Source organism: Acomys russatus, chromosome 13 (genome assembly GCF_903995435.1).
Source record: "Acomys russatus chromosome 13, mAcoRus1.1, whole genome shotgun sequence".
Taxonomy (NCBI): domain Eukaryota; kingdom Metazoa; phylum Chordata; class Mammalia; order Rodentia; family Muridae; genus Acomys; species Acomys russatus.
Genome location: NC_067149.1, coordinates 45,805,001 through 45,828,584, shown reverse-complemented (window position 1 = coordinate 45,828,584; position 23,584 = coordinate 45,805,001). Strand labels below are relative to the sequence as shown.

The following is a 23,584-nucleotide window of genomic DNA, read 5'->3' as shown; positions in this document are numbered from 1 at the left end:
AAATACCAAGGACCACCTCGAATGAACAGGAAGGTACACAGCCTGTGAGTCAAATGAGCGAGACTATAAACACGCAGCCAAGACCTGGCCAAAATCCAAACTTTCAACCCTACTAATCATTATAAAGGCAATTGTTTAGAAAGATATTTATTTCTTTTGGAGACAGGGCCTCATGTAGACTAGGCTGGCCTAGAAAAGCCAAACTTTAATAACAGCGAGATATCATCCCATATTATCAGCTGAGAGCCAGTCTTTAAAATGCACTACCACCAAGAGCCAGTGTGTTTGCAGTAACGCTGGTGACACTGGTGCAAGTCAGACACATGAAGATAGGACACATCGCCACCTGGTAGTTCATTCCTGAGCAGACACCCAGGGCATGGACCTGCATGCTTACCACATGCTAACTACGACAGCAAAATAATCTTTCTGAAAAACCCACTCCCACAGCAACAGTGGATTTTTTTTAATGTACTCATGGCAGGTACTCCTGAGTAGCAGTGGCAATGAACTACAGCTAAAAAATACATCTACATAGCTTCATATAAAGACGTCACATAGATAAAAGAGCAAATTTTCAGAAACTCACTGTGCATCTAGAGTTTTGAAACATTCAAAAATAATGCTTCCTGTGTCCATATTTAATGAGCATGACCAGTGGGCACCAGCTACTTCAACCCTGTCAGTAGTTCCTCCTGGAGGGTGAGGCAGAGGGAGCCTTGCCTGCATGAGTGACAGTGGCCGGCTGAGGTTGGACACTCTCTCTCTCTCTCTCTCTCTCTCTCTCTCTCTCTCTCTCTCTCTCTCTCTCTCTCTCTCTCTCTCTCGCCTCTCCTGTGTAGGTGTGCCACCGGGGAGGCCTGGCAGGATATCATGCTGGCCTGTATGCCAGGCAAGAAGTGTGCCCCAGAGTCTGAACCCAGCAACAGCACGGAAGGGGAAACGCCCTGCGGCAGCAGCTTTGCTGTCTTCTACTTCATCAGCTTTTACATGCTCTGTGCCTTCCTGGTAAGCTGAAGCGGGACCGCACAGGGACGGCGGCGGTTCGGGCGGTGTACGGTCAGGGCATCCCAGCACAAGAGCTGTCTTGGGAAGACTGAATAGCTAGAAAAGATGTCTTGCCCTGAGAAAGGCTAGAAGCCTTAGCCCAGTGCACCTCAGCCAGACTCCTTCTTGTCCATTCGTGGCTCTTGTCTAATGTGATCGCATTGCTCTAGAAGGCAGAGATGCATGGAAGCGCAGCGTGGACTTGCATGTCTCTGATGTCTTGCTCAGGAGTGAGGGAAAGATGACCAGACAGAGCCCCCTCTCTGTCCCTGGCAACTTGGTAGAAAGGAAGCTGTTCTGTCTACATGTCACGCTCATCCCTCACAGTGCTCAAGAGGTCGTTTTGAGGTCAAATTCTAGCGGTTGACATCCTAACTGCTAGCATATTGCTGGTGCTTAGAAACATTGGCTTCTGACTCGCCAGGGCATTGGCTGGTGAAATGGGCTTAGGCAGCAACTGGGTAAGGGCCTTGACGAGCACCTTCGGGTACCAACTGTTCCCTGCAGATCATCAACCTCTTCGTGGCTGTTATCATGGACAACTTCGACTACCTGACAAGGGACTGGTCTATCCTCGGTCCCCATCATCTGGATGAGTTCAAGAGAATCTGGGCCGAGTATGACCCTGAAGCCAAGTAAGTTTCTAGAGGGAAGCCCTGGCTCCCTATGCCGAGAGAGGGGGTGAGTGGCCTGCACTGAAATATATCAGACTCAGAGTGAAGGGTCAAGGGCCAGCAGGATGACGTCAGGTACCATTCACTGAGCTGGGGAACATATCAGTTGAATGGAAGAAGAAAAGATTCTAGTGTTGGGCTGGGCATGGTGGCGCATACCTTTAATCCTAGCACTTTATTCCAAAAAGAACTTCAGAAGATTTCCAAGGCTCCAGAAAATAGGAGAAATAGAAGGCTTCTGTCACTTTCTGTTGCTGTGACAAATACCTGACTTGTTCAGCCTGTTTTTAAATTAAAAAGTGCCTGGGCAGTGGTGGTGCACGCCTTTAATCCCAGCACTTGGGAGGCAGAGGCAGGAAGAGCTCTGATCTCTGTGAGTTCGAGGCCAGCCTGGTCTACAGTATGAGTCCAGGACAGCCAGGGTTATTACACAGAGAAAGCCTGTGGGGGCATAGATGGGGGGCTTCTAGTGTCAGAAGAAACTAGTAATACTTACATTGGTCATTTAGGGACATTTGAGCTCCATCTTGACCTCAGGTTTATGGAAACTCTTACTTACCCATAACCATTGATTAATCATCCCTAAATGCCTTCTGGCCAAATTGTTAGTTGACTGAGCGACAACTACACACTGGGATTTAACTGCACTAGTGTCCCCTACATCGGGAATACAGCACTATCAGACTGCAGCCCTGAGCGTACCCTGCATCTGGCCCCACCCACTATGTGTGTCCCAGTCTTCTGACCCACCCTTCCTTCTCTCTCTCTCTCTCTCTCTCTCTCTCTCTCTCTCTCTCTCTCTCTCTCTCTCTCTCTCTCTCCATCTCTAGGGGTCGGATCAAACACTTGGATGTGGTGACCCTCCTCCGTCGAATCCAGCCCCCGCTGGGTTTTGGGAAGCTGTGTCCTCACCGTGTGGCCTGCAAAGTAAGAAATAACAGTTCCTGGGGGTGAGGGAGAACAAATACAGGAGGCTAGGTACCTGTTTGCCTTTGTGACTATTAAGGGAATAAAGCTATTTTAGGGATTTAAAGAGACAAATGTGGGCCAGATTCTATTTTAAGGACCCTTCCCGATCTAAATCCCTAAGACGGTAAAAGGACAATAGTCACAGTGAATGTCTTGTGCCCCGGTGAGGGAAATAGACACCCTATATGAATAAGGAGTCTCTTCAGCCCATCAGGCTGCACCACCCAGGCGTCCAGGTGACCTGGGGTAATGGGTCAGGAATCTTCTACCTAACGTCCGAGAACTGTTAGGGAGGCCACAGATGATTGTCTCATCACCAAAATGCAAGCTTTACCCAGACAAGGATCTGCTGGTTTGTTTTTTTTTTTTTTTACTAGATTCCTAAGTGAGTCTATGACCTAAAACTGGCTGGGACAAACACTGGGCTCTGGTAAACACAGCCTCTGACTGAACTAGAGAGTAAGGACCCTTAAACCCGCTATAGGTCCTACCACGTAGCCTAGTAACTGCGGAGGACCAGGCCCTCATTCAGTTACCATTCCTCCTCCATTCTGTGTTTTCAGCAGGAATCCTGATGAGCTTCAGAAAGAGCTGGGGAAAGTGGTAACCGAGAGTTGAGCCGTAGGGAGGAAGAAACACAAATGGCCAAGTGAATTGAGCTCCCTGGATAATCCGTTCTTAGAAAACAGAGTATTAAAAGCATAGAACGTTTATTTATGCTCAGTGGTAGTCACATTTCCCTGATCAGTGCCCCACTTTCTTCCAAAAAGAACTTCAGGAGATTTCCAAGGCTCCAGAAAATATGTGAAACAGAAGGCTTCTGTCACTTTCTGTTGCTGTGACAAATACCTGACTTGCTCAACCTGTTTTTAAATTAAAAAGTGGCCGGGAGGTGGTAGCGCATGCCTTTAATCCCAGCACTTGGGAGGCAGAGGCAGAGGCAGGTGGATCTCTGTGAGTTTGAGGCCAGCATGGTCTACAGAGAGAGTTCCAGGGCAACAAGAGCTGTTACAAAGAGAAGCCTTGTTTCAAAAAAACAAACAAACAAAATGTTTCACAGTTTTGGAGTCCTCGGTCTATGATCACACTGGTCTATGCTTTGGGTCCGAGGCAGCTCTCGGACATTGTGGTTGGGGTGTTTGGAAGAGGCCCACTCCCTGCAGGGCCTCTTTACCTCAGGAGCAGAGAGGGAGAAAGAGAAAGAGGCCTAGACTCTAAAACCCTCCTCCAGGCTGTGGCTCCCTATAGTGTCTTCCCACCAGGCCTCACCCAAAGGTTCTACCACTTCCCAAAAGTTCTGAGGCTGGAGACTGACCTTTATGATGAGGCCTTCGGGTTACATTTGGGATTCAAGCTGTAAGAAGTACATATCAAATGTAAGGTCAAGCAGCCTAGAGGAAACTGGAGCATTCAGGTCATGACCTCCAGGTGGGCCAGATAGGGCTGAGATCCTCCTAACTTGGTGCCCAGGAGACTCAACATGATGCATTCACTCATGAACACCATAACCCTTGACAAAATATCCACAAGAAGACTCCATGTGGTCCTAAGGGTTACATCACTGCCATTATGTTGGGCATGCTGCTCTCTCTCCTGAGGACCCCTGTGTGTGCTGCTGCTGGGTCACCAAGAGCAGGATGCCAGGGGAGCATGTTTTAGGGGTGGAGGCTAGAAGAGGGAAACACAGTCCCATTTGGGTGAGTGAATAAGGGATCAGGTTTGAAGTAGAGACAAACATGTCTATATACAGAGAGAGGGTACCCTTCGTCCCCACAAAACGTTATCACAGTCCTCCTCATGGGAGTATGGCCGGCAAGTGTTGCCCAGAAAATGCCTGGCACACAGCTGTTCTCGCTGCTGGTAGACAGCGCAACTGTATCTTTAAGCCTGAGCACAGAGCAGGAAAGAGTCCTTTGTGAAAGCAAGGGTCTAAGGAACTTGGCAGTGTAAGAGTATTTACCGCAAAGCCGGGTTTGTCCCTGGGAAAGCTTTGAAGACACTGTGGTAACCCCATGCATACCCCCTCCCACTCCCAGCAGCACCTATCCAAGTTTCTAAGGGCCTCCCGACCTTCCTGCCACAGTGGTTGTACAGAGCCTTCACGAACTGCCTGCGCTTGACACTGACTCAGCCTCCTTTCCCCTCCAGCGCCTGGTGTCCATGAACATGCCTCTGAACAGCGATGGGACAGTCATGTTTAATGCCACCCTGTTTGCCCTAGTCAGGACAGCCTTGAGGATCAAAACAGAAGGTAATAGCTATTGTAGACCACTGGTAGGAGGATGCCTAGGAAAGCCCAGCATCCTCCCCAGAAGGATGGTCCTGCCTGCATAGCATCAGTGCAGAATAACACTGACAGCCTACACTCTAACCCTCCAAGAGATACCGCATGCTTACATTTTCTTTGGCTCCTAAGTGGCCCCCTTGCCATAGTTTATTTATTTTTAACTTTTTCTTTTCCATCAAACCCTAGTAATTGCCCCGGTGACCTCCTGAAGACTTAGGGTTTAGTACAAAATACAGAAGAGGTGGTTGTTGCACAGACCAAGCCCCATACAATGGACTTGTATTAGCGGCAGGCATGTCTCTCAAACATTCAATTCTCTTTTGAAATTAAAAGGATGTATATTGAAAAGGTGACAGTGACAAGCAGTGACTGTGGTAAATAGAGGTCATTGCATGCAATTGCTAAAGGTTATAATCCCAAGTGTGCTGTGCTACACAGACTGTGTCCCCTCAAGCTGCTTACAATGGAGGGCCCTTCTAGTTTGCCAAGAACTGCCCTGTGGGTTAGAAGCAGCCCTGGTAAAGGCATCTGTTATCCATCTCACCAATAACTACTTTGAACTGCTCTGGGATAAGCTGCATGAACACACCCCAAAAGCTGCTGCTGCTCCCCAAGACACCCAGCTTAAGTGCCTCAGAATAGTGAGTTCTCTAAGCAGCTGCAGCTGAACACCAGCTGAACCTGTGTGTGAGCCCACATGTCCAAGGGGGCCTGGGAACCTGCATTTACACCTAGCTGCATAGATGCCTCGTATATGAACTGGAGTTTGGCACCACTGGGGCAACCTGAGAGCCCCTGGCTTCCAACCAGTGTCCCTGGTACAGTGGAAGGGCACAGGGCATCACACAACAGGTCACAGCATTGTGTAACTCCTTACTGTCTCACTTCGGTTTCCGTATTGTAAGATAAGGAAAGGCGGTGGCCCCTGGCATTTACTTTGCCAGGTCACCCAGAGAGAGGCCTTCTTTAGTTGTGCTCTTCCAAAGAGTAACAGACATGAGGGAGCCAAGAAGCAATCCTGCAAGATTCAACCTTTACAAAATGAAAAATGGGTCAAATTCTCCTGGTAAACCAAAAGGATAACAAAAGAAAAAAAAAAAGGAAAAAGATAGGGCAGTTAGTGCAAAACTTCAGTCTGAGGTAGGTTTAAAGAGGCCTGGGGGCTGGAGAGATGGCTCAGTGGTTAAGAGTGCCTCCTGCTCTTGAGTTCAATTCCCAGCAACCACAAGGTGGCTCACAACCATCCATAATGTGAACTGACGCCCTCTTTGGCAGATAAAGCACTCATATACAATAAATAAAGTTAAAAAAAAAAAAGAGGCCTGTTGCTGATGAGAGAATTTGATACATGCTTAACGCATGTGTGTATATCACAGAACTAGGACATCTGCTAAAATATTAATATCAAATATCACTGATTTATAGTGTGTACCCAGATGTCTGAATGCAGATCAGATCTGATCTTTCCACATTTTCTACAGTGAATAGTATTTCCTTTCTGTTCTTAGGGAAGGGTTTCCCTTTCCAAAGAGAAAAGACAGAATGACTGTTAGAAGGAATGTGTTGTAAAACTTAAAGCTTGATGTAAATTAATAATGTAGGTTTTGGCTCCAGGAAGGAATAAAAAGCATCTGTGCATAGAAGCCAAGATTTAGTGATGTGAAGATGTACTGCACGGGGAACCAGATCTCAATGAAATGACACCAGTGCCTTAGGAAGACGCTGAGGGGATGCCAGATACTCCATCACAGACAACCATTGTTAGGAGAGAAGCCAGCCAATTAATTAAGAATTAAAGAAAACCGCTTAAACATAAAGGCTCCTGGGGATAGCCACCAAGGGCACGTAACAGCCCAGGACACAAGGCTGAGCTTCAGCCAAAACAGGCGTTCTGTGAACTTGCTACATAAGACTAGAGTCAGTGCCATATGCAGAGAAGATACTTGTAAGGATAAGGCAGGTCAGGCTTCACTCCCCCTGTGGGCATTTGTTAAGTGGAAGTGACTAGAAAGAAAGTAGCGTGCACCTTGAGGAACCAGAACCCTTACTTACCTCAAGCCACATATGAAGCTGAACAAGATTTTCTATTGTAACACTGAAAGGAGAAGATATTTAAATTAGGGCTTGAAGTATAGCTCAGTGGTAGAACAGGTGCCTAGCGTGCGCAGGGCCTAAGGTTCAGACCCCAGCACTGAAAACTGAACAGTAAAAATAAACATATGTGCTATGAAACAATAATTGGGGAAGTTCCACAGTTACATGGGTTGTTACAGAAATAAAAGCCTAAAAAAAAAAAAAAATGTGAAGGATCCCTTGGAAGGCACATTTGTCCCTTAGGTCTGACTAAATGATTGCGAACTTGGTTCCTCTCACAGTTTAAGAAAGCGATCGCCCAAAGTAAGGCATTGGCAGGCCGGTCCATTCCGGAGACCCTGGGGGAGAACCGGGTCCGTGCCTCTGGCTTCAGGTGGTCCCAAGTACCTGCCTCCATCCCTCTCCTGCCCTCTTCATGGTGTGCCCTAGCCTGTGTGCCTCTGGTCTATTCTTCTTGCTCTGATGGCACCAGTTGTGGATTTTTGCGGGAGCAGTGGACCCTGCTTCCCTTAAAATGTCTCCATTTCCTGCATCAGCACAAGGAGGTCATGAAATGTCACCATCAGGATCAGCCTTGACGCTGTCCTGCAGGGCAAATAGTATCAGAGCTGGGATGTGAGTGTCTGTGGGGACTACCAGGCTCTTGAGCACTAACCTTGAGGAAAAGCAGCCTGTTTGGGGGGGGGGTGGCGACTTTGGGCTGGTTTGCAATGAGGTAAGAAAGGAAGGAGAGTAGCATTGGACAGGGCAAGAGAGGGAAGTCACAAGGAGCGAAAAGAAGTAAAGAGAGAGGGAACAGGAAGTGGAAGGAACTAGGAAACAGGGAGATTGGGGAGCAGAACAACAAGGGAAACAGTTATGATGAATCAAGGTGACTTGTGGGGCTAAGGCCACCACTCAAGGCTTCCCAGTGCATCCCCAGTGCATTCCCAGGGGCTGTTTTCAATGTGCGCTTCCTTCTATCAGGGAACCTAGAACAAGCCAATGAGGAGCTGCGGGCCATCATCAAGAAGATCTGGAAGAGAACCAGCATGAAGCTGTTGGACCAGGTGGTGCCCCCTGCAGGTGGTAAGTGCTCCCTGCACTTCGGGACCAGGGCTGTTTGCAGAGCCCACGGGGTACATCCACCTTCCAGTCCTCCTCCTGTGCCATCATTAGCCACAGCCCTTGGGACTTCCCTGCTTGAGTCTACCGTGCTTCTGGGTCCTCTGTTCTGGACCCCTGTGTGGGCCCAGAGGCCCTACTGGGTTATGATGTCCTACACAAGCTTGGATGCAAACTATTGGGTTAGAAATCTGCTGTCACCCCACTTGGGGTTGGGGACACACTTGGGAACTGGCAAGCCCTTCCATGCTTATGTATGGGCTTGGCAGAACTTTCATAGGAACTCTGATATGTGGATATATATTTACCCATAGGCCACGGGGCTGGCTGCTCTACAGTTGCTGTACAGCCCTGGAAGGGAGGTTGCCTGAGATTCACCACATCTTTTTAAGAGCTTATTTCTCCCTCTACAGTAGCATCCTCATGCCTGCCAAGCCACAGCCCTTTTCATAGCAAGTGCTTCAGACCATCCCAACAATGATCCCAAGTCAAAATCATAGGTAGCCTGCCTACAGATAACCTGCCTAACAGGAGGTGATACTTCCTGTTTGAGACCCACTTCCTAAAGAGAATACACGGTGGGTTGGGAGTCGCCAGGTGCCACCTACTGCTTTGCTGCATCGTTTTGTTTACATCTCTCTATGAGGCTCACGCTCCAAGCACTGCTGTTCTTAGGAGCTATGCAGGTTTCCCACTGAGTTCAGTGTAGACGTAAGGTGTCCAGCACAGGCCTGAGGACACCAAGGACTCCAAGTTCATTCCCAATTTCCCTCCTTCCTCATTGGGCAGCTCCAGGATTTTCCCTTCCATGTAGAACTGAGACCCTGACCCATGGAAAGTCCAGGACTTCTTTCTGTAGAGTTGACTACGAGGATCAGGAAGGCCTTCGCAGGTGCTGAGGCTCAGCCCAACCATCTGTCCCTCTCAGACAGAACAGGAGACAAGACAAAGGGGCTACTTGCTCAGCATGTAACATCCCCTGGGGACTTCCAGCTTCCCCACCATTGGGCTCACTCCTAAGATCAAGACTGTGTCATGTAGGGTCTTGTGTGCCCAACCCAGCAAGGACACATGTCAAGCCCGTCTAGCTGGTTGGGAGGGAAATGACCAACCTCCTGCCACCAACCCCTCTCACCCCACAAGAATCTTGTTAGGAGACCTGTCATTTGATAGTAAGTGCAATTAAACAAGACTTTGTAACAGCCATTCAGGAGGGGGAAAGAAGTAACTTGGGAAGTAACCTTGACAATATCCTACTTTTTCTGCAAGGGAAAACCGAAAAAAATCAAACAGCCAAGTTCAAGCAGGAACAAGTGCTTCTGGTCCCAGCTACTCAGGACAGAGTGGGTCATTCGATCCCAGGAATTGGAGGTCACCTGAATAGGATAGGGAGATCTTATCTTAAGAACATTTGTGCTTATTTCTGGAAAAGTGCTGAAGAAACAAATAATGTGATGAGCGGCAAAGAGGTGGTGAGCAAGCAGACAGGGTTGTGCTGACTTCATCATATGCCTTTTTACATGCTTTCTTTTGAATTGAAAAATTAAAGCTAATATGCATAAGAAGTTTTAGATGCTGAAAAAAAAAATCAATGAGATCTAATGGAATCACGTCTTTTTCTCCTCTCCATGTGCCCTAGATGATGAGGTCACAGTAGGCAAGTTCTACGCCACCTTCCTGATCCAAGAGTATTTCCGAAAATTCAAGAAGCGAAAAGAGCAAGGGCTGGTAGGCAAACCCTCACAGAGGAACGCACTGTCCCTGCAGGTGAGAGGCTGGAGAGAGGTGCCCATGTTCAAAGGTCCTGGTCACCTCCCCCTGACCACAGCTGGGCTCCAAGTCTCCCCAGGGATCCTAGAAGCTAGGTCCCATCACCAGAATAGCTGGGAGCACTGCTGCAATGTGGGAGCACTGCTGCAATGAGAAGGCGATGTGCCCTGCCCCTCTCCCATTCTTGCCCGTATACTTCCCTTAGCCATCCTGCTGCCTTTCCCAGACCCCGGTCTTCTTAGCCCCTCTGCTCCCGAGACAGCCGCTGCCTCTTCCTGATCCTGCAATATACCTTCATTCCTCCTAGATAGATGAATAGAGTCCTTTGCTCTAGGGGGATGGCAGGGAGCGGGGTGGGGGTGGGGGCAGGCCTGCAGGGAAGCCCCATCTCCTGATGAGGAGGCCCAGCGGCCTGGCAGTGAGGCAGAGAGGCAGGGGCTTGGGAAGGAATAGCAAGCTCCTGGCCAACTGAAGGTCAGTAGAAAGGACCTGGGTCCTCACACGTCCTTCTGGGTTCCAGGCTGGCTTACGCACATTGCATGACATTGGGCCTGAGATCCGGCGGGCCATCTCTGGGGATCTGACTGCTGAGGAGGAGCTGGACAAGGCTATGAAGGAGGCTGTGTCTGCTGCCTCCGAAGATGACATCTTCAGGGTAAGTGCCATGACTAGTGTTCTTTCCCACGTTCAGTTGGGAGCGACGGTGTGCTCACCTGGTATTTTGCCCGATCTCTCTGAGGAGTGCCACACTCTTTCTAGTCAGCTTTCTCCTGATTCCCCGTCTCCTTCCCAAGCGGACTCTATGCCATGCCATCTTCCTAGGACACAGTAGCTCAAAACATGGCCAGCCCTCAGGAACAGGATGAACCTGTTTCCATAAAGAAGACTTCCTGAGAAGTTTCTCATCAGAAGGTGTAGAGTAGGAACTCCTGGGCCTCATCTCATCAGAAACTTCCCCCATTGGACCTTCTCCATCAGAATTGAGGAGTAAGGATGCCTGGGCCACATCTGATCTACAAACCTGTTTTATTCACCAATATTTGAATATCTGGCATATCTAAGTGAAAATACAAACTCACTCCTGACTTTTCTTGGAGGAAAAAAGAAATCAGATTAGTGGCCACATTAGGTGTGCGTTCTCATGTGGCAGCTAGACAAACAATAGTTGGCCTGTTAAGATGGAGCACGTGATGTACCCTCCAAGGCCTCCTCCTCTTTTCCTGGAGTAATAGTAACACAGTGGGGAAAAATAATCACGCACTGCTGTGCCATATGATCACAGTCTCCCATCTTGTTCCCTCATTTCTACTTCCTGCCAGTCCCCGTCCTCAGATGCAGAACATCTGACACTACAAGACACTAGAAGCCAGGCCCTGTCCCCAGGACCCAAAGACCTACAGATAGCAAGGCTTAGACAAACCTTGCGAACCACTACTATCCCCGCCAACCCTTTGCTCTAAGGCAAAGAAGGAATATTGGAGAAAAACTCCGGTTCCTGATCTCAAATCTCAAAGAATCCCCTGTAGGGAAGGAAGCCGTGACATAAAGGATACAAAAGTGACACAGTAGGCTCCTTACTCTTAGTTTCAGTTTTGACCAATACAGCTCCTGGCGCCAAGAGCCGGCTGTAGTCCCACTAAAACACTCCGTCCCCATCTTCCACTCCACTCCCCAGCCCTCAGCACCCAGAGAGCTCCCCAAGCTGAGCAGCTGGCTTCTGTGAAGGACAGCCGCCTCAGTCCTGTCCTTGAAACCCAGCCCCAGTCTCCGGCGCTCCTTTGGGAACAGACTTCCAAGGAGGCTTCTCCACCAGCAACCTCCTGCGCGCAGGCACCTGAGGGAATTCCTGACGCTGTAGGGGAATTGTGGGACCTTGAGCATCTGAGTCCCTCACGCTGCCATGTGTCCAGAGTGTGTGCCTCTCCAGAGGGCAGGCTGGCTTCCTGTGACCTGCACTTCTTAAGCACTGTGATACAAGGCGGGGGAGGGAGAGAGATGATGGAGAAGGCTTCTCCACCTACCCCTCTGTCTTGTCTACAGAGGGCTGGAGGCCTGTTTGGCAACCATGTCAGCTACTATCCAAGTGACAGCAGGGGCAACTTCCCTCAGACCTTCACCACCCAGCGCCCACTGCATATCAACAAGACGGGAAACAACCAAGGTGACACCGAGTCGCCATCCCACGAGAAACTGGTGGACTCCACTTTCACCCCCAGCAGCTACTCATCCACGGGCTCCAATGCCAACATCAACAATGCTAACAACACTGCCTTGGGCCGCTTCCCCCATCCCACTGGCTACTCTAGCACGGTCAGCACCGTGGAGGGCCATGGGCCTCCTTTGTCCCCTGCTGTCCGGGTACACGAGGCAGCGTGGAAGCTCAGCTCTAAGAGGTAAGCAGGAGGGTGGGCCTGGGCAGCGGGGCTCACACACCCTACCCAGAAGACACCAGGAAAGATAGACTTAGGCCTTAGCCCTCTGCTCAGCCTTGGAGCTCCAGCGGTGGCTATCACCCTGTAGAGGGCAGAGGCAGCTAGCCACCCAACAGCGGCTCCTGCTCACACATGGCAATCACAGTGAAGACAGCACTATTCTGTCTCTCAGATGTCCTCTCCTCTCTCCTCCATCCTCAGCATGTTAACCTGCGGCTCTCCAAGAGTGTGTGACTTGGGCCTGTGCAATAAAGCCAGCCCTTTGCCCTTCCCACATGCCTAAGCCTGGCCTTTCGTCCGGTTGAGATTGGGCAGTGGTGCAGAATGGTTTCTAGGGCCTTCCGTGTTTTCCTCCACGTGGCTCACCTTCCGTGTTTTCCTCCACGTGGCTCACCTTCTGTGTTTTCCTCCACCTGGCTCACCCCTTTTCTCCACTGTCTTGTGCAGTAGGACACACCACTAAGAAATGCAGGTGTGGTGGGCGCTATCACTGCTCTCGCCCTTAAGGAAGCACAGACGGGGCCTCTGCAGGTCCACTCTCTGTCTGTAGGCTTCCCGAGCCAGGGTGGGAGAAGACACCCTTCGCATCTCATTACCTCACCACTAACTAGCTGCCCTTCCAGCCCTAGCAGGCTACACAGATTCCCAGCCCATGGGTTCTCCGTAAAACTGTCCTTTTTCATGCCCTCTGGCCCAGAATATAATCAAGATTCTCCCGCATCTTCTCTGAGTCCCAAGCGGCCTGATCTGCTATTCACGGAGCAACATTCTTGTTGGCTGGTTTTCATGCGGTCCCATTTCCAAGTGGCTATGTGCATGCCTCCACGGCCCATGCTTTTGAATGGCTGATTCCAGACATGTTGCTATATCCATCCTGCCTACTGTATACTCAGGAACACTTGCAGTGCTGGCTGACCCAGGACTCAACACACAGGGCCCCAGACTGTGTGCTGCTGTGACAGCTGGCTCAGCCTAGGAGCCACCACCCTTTTCTGCAGACACTAGGACTGTCCCACCACCTTGGAGATTCAGTCCTACTACTAGCTTTTTCCTTCTCTGCCTTCTGAAAACCTCTCACCTTCTTTTCTAAACTTTTATTTTATTTTTATTTTTATTTTTTCAAGACAGGGTTTCTCTGTGTAGCCTTAGCTGTCCTAGACTTGCTTTGAAGACCAGGCTGGCCTTGAACTCACAGCAATCCGCCTGCCTCTGCCTCCCGAGTGCTGGGATTACAGGCCTGCACCACCATGCGCGGCTAATTTTTTCTTTGACAGTTTCATACACATATGTATTCTCATCATATTCATCCTCGTTACCCTCTCTTATCCTTCCCACTACTTTCTTCCTACCTTCATGCCTTTCTTTTTCATGAGGCCCACTGAGTTTAGTTAGGGTGCTTAGATAAGAGTGGGTGGAAGGTTACACCCCTAAAGATGACCCCTCATCCTCTTCCCTGAGCCAATAGCTCCTCATGGAGGGGTGGAGCCTCCCAAGCCCACCCTGTCTTGTAAGACTGTGGCAAACAGTGTTTTCATGGTAGTCCTCCGACCCTCCAGCCTACTGCCTCCTCTTCCCAAATGCTCCTCGAGCAGATGTCTTGTTTAGTACTGAGCACTTGAGAGTAAATTATTCTCAGCACTTTGACCACATGAGTCTCTGCTGCTTACAGCAAAAAAGTAGCATCTCTGACCAAGGCTGAGGGGAGCACTGATTTATGGATACAGCATATCTATGTAGTAAAACAGCAGCAGTGGGTTCCTGTAGGCCCTAACATGCCAGCTCCCTGAGAGCAGAGCTGCAGGGAAGTAGTGAGCCACACATAGACAGGCTGAGGAAGAGCACTTGACCAGAGCTTGGGAACAAATGACCAGATGGGCAGGAGGCTGCCTTCTACTCAAAGGCACAGCCAGATGTGACAAGTTCTTTCACTCAGGAAGCACCCAGGCTCAGCACAAACGCAGGTTTATTCCCTCTGCTTAGACAAGCCCGTTGTGTGAAGTTCCTTCTCTGCGCCTTCACTTCAGGGTCAGAACAAAGATGTAGGGAGTGTGATTTCAGGGACTTGTCAGTTGGGTCAAGCGGCCACCTAATGGCTCTGCTGTTCGCAGCTGGCCTGTGGTACCTTGTATTGGCTGCACAGCCCAGGACTATGCTTCAAAACCAAGCCCTCCCCACATCTGTCTTTTTGCATGTTTAAGTTTGTGTAGGGGTGTGTGTACTCATGTATGCTTATGTGCAGGAGAGGCCAGAGATTGAGGTCAGATGTCTTCCACTGAGGCAGGATCTCTCACCGAACCTGGTGCTCCCCAACTCAGCTAGCTGTTCCCAGCTTCCCCTCGCTAGTACTAGGGATTGGACTCAGCCCGCATGCTTGTGTGACAGTCACTTCGCTGACTAAGCCCCTGAGTCACACAGGAAATGTGTTACTCTAGTGTTATAGAAGAGAAAGCTGAGGCACAGGGCGGGCCAAAGAGTAAGTGAGCCTGGGAGCAGAATTCAGACCTCCTTGAATCTCCCACATAGAAAGCCTTGACACAGCTTGTGCCACCTATGGCTATGTGGCTTCGCCAGAAGCTGTGGGGCTGTGTGTGCCTAACGTCTTCTTACTTGCTGAGGAAGAGGCAGGAGGGATGGCAGATTCTGACATGTTCCCCATCCTTGAATGCTGTGCTGCAGGTGCCACTCGCAAGAGAGCCAAGGGGCCACGGTGAGTCAGGAGATGTGTCCAGATGAGACCTGCAGAGTGAGGATGAGTGAAGATGCTGAGTACTGCAGTGAGCCCAGCCTGCTCTCCACAGATATGTAAGCCTTCTTGCCCAGGCCAACCCTCATTGTGGGAGGGGGTGGGGACTCGGGAGCAGTGCTGATATCCCTCCTCTAAGCCAGACAATGGCACATCAGTAACACCTACCCAGGATTCCCTCTGCAATGTGGGTTGCCTCACTACAGAACACTTCCAAGAAACCTTTTAAATAGCGCTTCTTACACTTTCGGGCTATGATCAAAAATTATAGGTGTATTTCGTAGGGCAAGTCAGTATACATGTTACTAATGCTTAAGTAAACTTGTTATGGAATGCCTCCTTTTAAGGCTGTCCTGAAGAGGCACAGTTGGCACACCCAAGGATGCTAATTCAGTCCTCTTGGGGATACCTCGCATCCATCTATATCCATTGGGTGGCTGTAATGTCCACCTGTTGAGAAAAACTGGTGCTCTGAAGAGTTCAATCAGCACATATTTTATGAATAACTAGTAAATAGGACCTCAAAGGTGCCAAACAGAAAGTAATACAAAAAGATGGCAGTGTTCATTACATGCAGCCCGCGCATGTTGAGCCGTCACAGTGCACCAGATGAATGCCGTGCTATTAGATATCACCCAGTGAACTTGACTGTTTAAAGAAATGGACATAGCCAACTAGACTTAGACATTACATGTCATCCACATATGCCAAATGGTCACACAGTGCCTCATAATTCTGTAGCTAAATTAATAATAATTGAAACAAATAACAGATGGTGTTGAATGTATTGGATACTGCAAGAGTAAATATCGTTTATGAAGTATGTATTGAAGCATGTGCCTCTCTGGGCTCCTTGTAAAATGTTTATGACTATTGCAGATACTCTTTACTTGCCTGGAAGTGCTTTGGTGTGCACCAGCTTCCTGGGCCCTTAAAGTTTAAAAGAAGAAAGAAAGAAAAAAAAAAGCCAAGATGGAGAGATGGAGAGATTCTTGTTCTTATTGTATACTTGCCTGCCTCCAAATAAGGCAGCTTTGAGTCTGGGAGATTTTACTAACTGGTTAGGAAGCTCAGAGATCACAGAAGAGGGGGAAAATGTGGACCTTTCTAACCAGCTACCCACAAAGTGGTACCAGTGCCAAGGGGCACAGACATACAGAACAAGTCCGGCGGCAGGGTAGCTGGAGTTATGTGCCAAGCCAAGCAGAAGTCGGGCCTGTCTGCAGGAGTGGGCACAACCGAGGAAGAAGAAAATGTAATGAGGAGGGCTCATCTAGTGGGATGGAAGCAAGGCTGGGCAGCATAAGGATGTAAGATTCTCACGTCCCAAACGCCCCTGCAGATATATACATCTTGGAATCACTATGCTTGGTTGCAGGGGTGACTCAAAAGAAACAGACTGTACAGTGTCAGCCTTCAAGATGTAAAGAGTTCTGCAAATGTAGCTCAGAGGTCCTGGCTTGCTCGTGGTCCGGGGCTCCATCCTAGGTTCTGCAAGAAACCACCTCCCAAAATGAGCTTAACCAAAGAGTAGCACGGTCTATGAGCTAATCTATATCACTGAGGGCTGTGAACATCTGTGCTTCTCAAACTGAAGACTGACCAGTGCAGACTCACAAAGTTACTTCAGTGGGTGATAGCCAATGGTGTGTGAAAAAATAATACCATAGCACAGAAAGAATCAGAGAGTGGTGCATTCAATTAGGGGAGCGTCTCATGTGGATAACTATGTGTCTGATATAGGGGGTGTGTATGTTATATTTCTCACTGTGATGCACCATCAAAAAGTTGGGAAGTCATCAACTAGGTGCCCTAGGTCTGCCACTGCCCTGCTATCTGCTCACTGGATGGTTTCATGATCACTACAGGTAGTCGCTTGTGTGCTTTTGAAAGCGAAGGGATAGCCAGGCAGGAGAGAGTTGGAGGGGTAGGGGATGTTGTGGTCGCACCGAGAATGGCCATAATGAAGAGCATAGACCTATGTAAAAACCGGCATCTAAGGTACTTCTAAGAGATGTTATATGGACTGACAATTCTTTTCCTAATATTCTTTATACCCAAGAAAGCCTCCATTGGCTGAAATCAGAAATGCAAGGAAGGCTTAGGGCCAGGATAGGCGCTCAGTGGAAGAGCCCTTGCCTAGCATGCATGAGGCTTTGAATTCCAACCTTCAGCCGGGGAGGAGGGGGGCGGAATGCAAACAACAAATCAACTGCAAAGCTCCTATACAGGATATGTATCAAGAGCTGTGACCCTCCCCCCACCCCCACCAAGCAGGCCTACGAAACAACTATGATGCCTGAGAGCAGGCACAGATTTCTTAGCATACCCTGCTCCCTACACCTATGATGTGGGCACACAGACGGGCATTGCCTTCACTAAGGAAAATGGGAACCTCTTTCTGAGGACAGCAGCTGTCCTGATGGGTGGCACCTCTGAGCCTTGGGGAATAAGCTAAGGGTTCTCTGTTCCAGACTCTCCTACCAGGATGATGAAAACCGACAGCTGACATGTCCGGAGGAGGACAAGAGGACAGTCCAGCAGTCTCCAAAGAGGAGTTTCCTTCGCTCTGCCTCTCTAGGTAAACTCACACCTTGCTCTCTCTGCAGATGTGGACAATAGTCGCCTCTAAGATAGCAGTGGTCCGGCACCAAGTGACAACTGAGAAACTGTTTGGGCCTCGCTTAGGCAACCTCTAGTGATGGCCTGATAGGCATCCAAAGTGACAAGATAGCCCTCCAAAGACAGTTTGTTGGAATGGGACATAGACATAAGCTACTAAGATGCCTCAGAGATAAGCTGAGGCATAAAAAAAGAGCTTGGGGCTGATAGTACCTCACCATAAAGTGAGCCTCTTTTAGTCAACTTTCTGTCACTGTAATAAAACCTCTGAGATGGTCAGCTTAAAAACAAGAAAAACTAGTCTGAGCTCACAGTGTTGGAGGCTCAGCTCACTATGTTTGGGCCTGTGGCAAGGTGGCATATTGTGATGGGAAATGTGTCCTTTGCCTCCTGGCCTGGAATATAAAGGAGGAAAAGAGACCAGTGTCCCACAATCTCTTTCAAAGAAACATACATCCCCATGGTAGAAAACCTCCCATGAGGCTTTATCTTTTAAACAGTCAACTAACCTTTCAATTGTACCAAACTGGGGACTACGCCTTAAATACGTGGCCCTTGGTAGACATTGCGGATCCAAACGCTAGCAGAGCTGTCACAGGTCAGTGTTATCACCCATGCCCTGATTCCGGGTCTCCGGCTACTTTTGCAGGTCGAAGGGCCTCCTTCCATCTGGAATGTCTAAAGCGACAAAAGGATCAAGGGGGAGACATCTCTCAGAAGACAGCCTTGCCCTTGCACCTGGTTCATCATCAGGTATGGACAGCTGTGGATGGGACAACAGGCCACGCCTCCTGTGGGCGGGGCCACAAGCCACGCCTCCCTAGGATGCGGGTGGTAGTTCCCCAGGTCCGTTTCTGTCTTCCCTGCTCTGACCTCTGAGCCTCAATGCCTGGGTAGGGCTGTCTGTCTCTCGGCAATACCACAATCCGTACTGCTGAAAGGCAGGCCCCTGTGAAGCCCTGTTGAGGATTCCTTTAGAGATTCTGACTGGAAGCTTCGGGGCTCATGAGCATTCTCCTTAGAGTGCAGACAGCCCTTCCCCCCATCCCCCCCCCTCCCCCCCCCCCCCCCCCCCCCCCCCCCCCCGCCCCGTGTACCACCTTGTGCTATATGTGCCACACTGGAGCGGATATAGTATATCTAGGGTTTGACGGGACCTGGAACCTGAACTTAGGGCAGTCTGTCTACCCACCGCAGTGCCGAAATAAAGGCAGCACCTAACATGGTTGAGAGCCGGAAGTGCTGGGGAAAGAAAAAGTAGGCAATGGTCTCCAAGGAGAAAAGACCCAGGAGACTCAATATATAAAATCCATCCATCTTGCACGGCACATCCTGGCTGAGACAGTGAAAACACCAGCATCAATCACACTCACCCTCAGTATTTGAGAACAAATAGAAACTTCAAGTTATGGCCAGCATAGTAGGGGGCTCACCTGAGCTCCCCAGTTTACCTTTTAAATTACAAACTCCCTTTGGGGGCTGTGTTTTCAGTGTGTGTGTGTGTCTCTGTAGATGCATGCACGCATATGTATTTGCTAAACTGATACCTCTTCAGCTCAAAGCCAAAGCACTGTCTAAACAGGGATTGTTGTCATCAACTTTCCAACATACTTAATACAGCTTTATGCTTCCCTTAGATTTCCACGTCCCCAGAAGCTGAGGGCCCTCAGGAGCTGGGGAGGGGGAAGAAAAGCGGGATTGGGGGCACTGTGTGTGCTATTTTCTCCAAGTTGGTTTGCCCATCTGTCCTCACACGCATCAGTAGGAACTAGGGCTCCCTGTGTATCTTTCTGCCACATCCCACCCATCCTCTCTGTCTCCCAGAGATGGACATTCCCACCGTTCTCTGAGCAGTACATACTGCTGAGAGAGTCACAGTGACAGGGCCCACTCTGAGGATTCTCGGGAGCATTTGGGGGCAGAAGGCAGACGTGGAAGTTGTTTGATTAGGATGCAGTCTAAGAGGAACAGGAGTTCAGCACACACCTCGTTGAGAATGACAGGGTGTTCTCAATGGGCCTGTTTCACTGTAAAAGTAAAAATAATGACTCCTCGGTTTGCCTGGGTCTTTATAATGGACACTGTACCTCAAAAGGCTTCCTTCGCATGACTTCACCTGGGGCCTGGAGGTCAGTGCATAGAGAGGGCACTGGCGAATTCTGGCTCTGTGGACTACACATCATCATCGCCCTCTCTGTCCTGATGGGAACAGACTCCAAATACTGTGGATGGCAGAGGCAGTGTAAACACGGCGTGGTCTAGATTGTACTCAATTGTAAGGTCCTGAAGCTAGAGGGAAATGACCTCGTGTCAGAAGGAAGTGCTCATTTAAAAAAAATAATCTGGATATCATTGAACGCTACACTAGTTCTCAGTGAGGTAGACAGAACACTGACTGAGAATTCTAAGCAGAACTCACTAGAAAATAACAGCCTCAGAGTTACTCAGAAGGCAGAGGGGGCGGCGCTGTAGCCTCCTAGTAACTGCTGTTTTTTATGTCCACAGGCGTTGGCAGTAGCAGGCTTGAGCCCCCTCCTGCAGAGAAGCCATTCTCCTACCACCTTCCCCAGGCCATGCCCCACACCCCCTGTCACTCCAGGCAGCCGGGGCCGGCCCCTACAGCCCATCCCCACTCTGCGGCTGGAGGGGGCGGAGTCCAGCGAGAAACTCAACAGCAGCTTCCCGTCCATCCACTGTAGCTCCTGGTCAGAGGAAACCACGGCCTGTAGTGGGGGCAGCAGCATGGCCCGGAGAGCCCGGCCCGTGTCCCTCACCGTGCCCAGCCAGGCTGGAGCTCCAGGGAGACAGTTCCATGGCAGCGCCAGCAGCCTGGTGGAAGCGGTATGTGAATTCAAGCTGGGGGGCGGGGGGCGGGGAGGGGAAGGGCAGGGGAGGGCGGGGAAGGGGCAGAAAGCAAGAGTAGATTGGGTGTCAAGTGTGTAAACTAGAGAAATGCTGAAGGAGGGCCTGGCCTGCAGAAAATCACAACCATGACCATCCCAGACAGTGGCCACTGGGTGTGATGCAGAGAGAGGAAGCGGGAGCCAGTGAACCCTAAGAAAAAGCTCCACTGCCTCCCAGTGTACACTTTTGCTGGGGCTTATTCCTACACAGAAGGCCAGGGTTCACTGTGCTCAACTCTGACAGCTCAGGAGAACGCCCCCAGGGCTCTGGAAGCTTGCCAAAGGACACAGGCATTTTCAGGGCATCTAGAGATTTTTGATGCATCAGTGGCCGAATCCAAGGTGGCCCTTTTATCCCTCCTGAGGGTCTGTTTCCACTTTTAGAGAGATTTTAGTGCCACAGTCCTCTGCCCCTGAGAAACATCTACCCTGACACTACACCACGTTTTAGGGGCCTTTGACAAACTGAAACAAACCCAAAGGAGGACGGCGAGGTCCTTAGAATCCATCTCCCAGGAGAACCGGTGGACAGAAGGCAGAGCTCGCACCAACGCGAGGCCTGTAAGGGAGTCAGTGTCATCAGTGCTGAGTCAGTGCTGCGCTCAGACAGGCCTGAGAGTGGAGTTCCGTCAAGTAGCCTCTGGTCCTTGCCAATTCTCCACTTGAGCCTGGTTGTCCTTTATTCACCTCAGAATTCTCTTAGGAGGTGCAGAGGCTGCAGGTGGAGGGAGACATCCGCAAAATGGGTGAAGACAAACAGATAAGTAAGCACGCTGTGCTGGGAACAGGCAGGGGTGACTGTAGAATAAGCAAGCAAGGTAAAGAGAGAGAGAGCGATGCGGGCAGAGGAGGAGGAACAGAGTGGGAGAAAAGGAGACCCACACAGATCCCGCCATGTTCTCCTACCCCTTGGCTCAGAGACGTAGTAATCTTCCCATAACTGGTCACTACGGTGGCTGGCAGGAAGGGTGGACACAGGATGGCCATCCGCAGCCCTCACCCTGCACAAGGCACCCTGGAAAGGCGGCCAGCTGGCCAGGGAAGAGTGGTTAACACTCACCAAAGGAAAGTGAAGGGCAACATGAAAAGATGTCTTAGGGACCAAAAAGAAGAAAAGGGGGAAGTGGGGGGCAGGGAGGGCAGACTAAGATCTGCCGATGCAAAAGTGGAGCAGAGCCCGAAGCCCCTCTGCAGATTTCTCCTGATCTGGTGATAGTGTTGAATACTCCAGCCTAACCCTAAACCCCTCTCCTCTGATCTGCGCATGCCCACTTCCTTTGGTACAATACTCCATCTCTACTTTTCTGTGTCTTTCCCAGCACCCAAATACAGGCACACAAACATGCATCCACACACATGCACACTTATGTACACATCCACATATGCATGTCTATACACACCCACATGCACAGGTATATGCACTCAGATGTTCGGCTTTCACAGATGCCTGAATACGCGCCCGCCCCTTCATCTTCAGGGAACTCCAGTGACCACGCCCCTTTTCTGTCTTCTTCCCGCCCCTCCTTTTCAGGTATTGATTTCAGAAGGACTGGGACAGTTTGCTCAAGATCCCAAGTTCATCGAGGTCACCACCCAGGAGCTGGCTGACGCCTGCGACATGACAATAGAGGAGATGGAAAATGCTGCAGACAACATCCTCAGTGGGGGCGCCCAGCAGAGCCCCAATGGCACCCTCTTACCTTTTGTGAACTGCAGGGACCCCGGGCAGGACAGGGCTGTGGTCCCAGAGGACGAGAGCTGCGCATATGACCTGGGGCGAGGCAGGAGCGAGGAGGCGCTCCCGGACAGCAGGGCCTACGTCAGCAACCTGTAGTCCTCGGGGCTGACAAGACGCGGGTGTTTTTTATTCGTTTCAATGTTCCTAATGGGTTCGTTTCAGAAGTGCCTCACTGTTCTCGTGACCTGGAGGTAACCGGAACAGCGTCTTCATTCACTGCTGTCGGGACAAGCCTCAGAGCTGGGCGGTGTGCGGAGTCGGCTTTTCAGGGGAGAAGGCCAAGGCCGGGGTGCAGGGCTCCAGCACCTTCCCGCGGCAGCACCGCTCAAAGGACCCCACCCCCTAAAGCAAAAGGGTGTTTTCCCCTTGCTTGTATAAACAGTCATTTGCACATGTTCTGTCTGAGCCTGGCCATCTCTGTGGAGCAGGGCCCCAGGGATCTATGGTAGGACGGGCCAGCGCCCCAAGTAGGGGCCCGGGGAGGCGGTTGCAAGGTTTCCAGCAGTGCAGGTCTGGTCCGGTCAGGGATCCTTCCCTGCTGGAGCCGAGATGCAGGTGGTGTGGCGGGAGCCAGTGCAGCCCATACCACAGGCCCTCAGCCAGCCAGGCCAGAGGGCACAGGCTGCGGCCTAGTCCTCTTGATTTCATGCTTTGATGGTTCTTGTCAGCATGTTGCGGTTTTCCGGGGTTTGGTTTCTTTATCATTATTTGTTGTGCTTTCCCACGGGGAGAGGGGAAGAAGAGCATTTACAACTGCGCAGCCTCATTTCCTGTTTCCACATTTGCTTATTTGAGTCGGATTTGGTTTTATTGTATTCTTTAAATCATGCGTTCCTCCACCACCACCACCCATGGAGTGAGCGTTCAATATCACGACAGGGAGGTTTTACCTGCTCTGTGTATGCCCAGTACCTTGTTACAGTTTCCTTAAGAGCAACTTTCTTTTCTTCTTTCTGGTGTGGTTGATCATTACAGTCTGCAGGTTAACGGACAATTAATTAGATGAGGTGTTGTGTGCCTGGGCGCTTGAGTTGGGTTACTTCCTATGCCGGGTATATGGATAGGTTCAGAAGAGAGGGCGTATGGGCATCTTTGTGTCACACGTGTGTCCATAGTGGGTCATCTGTGCGTATGTGTGCCCCGCTCCCCCCACCTCCACCCCCCCCCCCCCCCCCCCCCCCCGCACAAAAGTCCATAGATC

General features: G+C 50.3%; 1 protein-coding gene across 38 annotated transcripts in view; it reads left to right on the top strand.

Moving 5' to 3' along the window:
- The window catches only part of Cacna1c (calcium voltage-gated channel subunit alpha1 C), a 638,839-nt gene extending 615,906 nt beyond the window's left edge, over positions 1 to 22,933 (top strand). For all 38 annotated transcript variants that reach the window (XM_051155214.1, XM_051155212.1, XM_051155213.1 and 35 more), the window contains 13 exons: positions 843 to 1,008; positions 1,555 to 1,682; positions 2,552 to 2,648; positions 4,839 to 4,941; positions 8,038 to 8,139; positions 9,815 to 9,942; positions 10,466 to 10,600; positions 11,986 to 12,338; positions 15,054 to 15,179; positions 17,595 to 17,701; positions 18,392 to 18,495; positions 20,248 to 20,583; positions 22,177 to 22,933. In XM_051155214.1, the coding sequence (XP_051011171.1) occupies positions 843 to 1,008; positions 1,555 to 1,682; positions 2,552 to 2,648; positions 4,839 to 4,941; positions 8,038 to 8,139; positions 9,815 to 9,942; positions 10,466 to 10,600; positions 11,986 to 12,338; positions 15,054 to 15,179; positions 17,595 to 17,701; positions 18,392 to 18,495; positions 20,248 to 20,583; positions 22,177 to 22,479 (2,188 nt within the window). In that variant the 3' untranslated portion in view covers positions 22,480 to 22,933. The remainder of the gene's footprint in view (positions 1 to 842; positions 1,009 to 1,554; positions 1,683 to 2,551; positions 2,649 to 4,838; positions 4,942 to 8,037; positions 8,140 to 9,814; positions 9,943 to 10,465; positions 10,601 to 11,985; positions 12,339 to 15,053; positions 15,180 to 17,594; positions 17,702 to 18,391; positions 18,496 to 20,247; positions 20,584 to 22,176) is intronic.
- Positions 22,934 to 23,584: the final 651 nt, after the last annotated feature.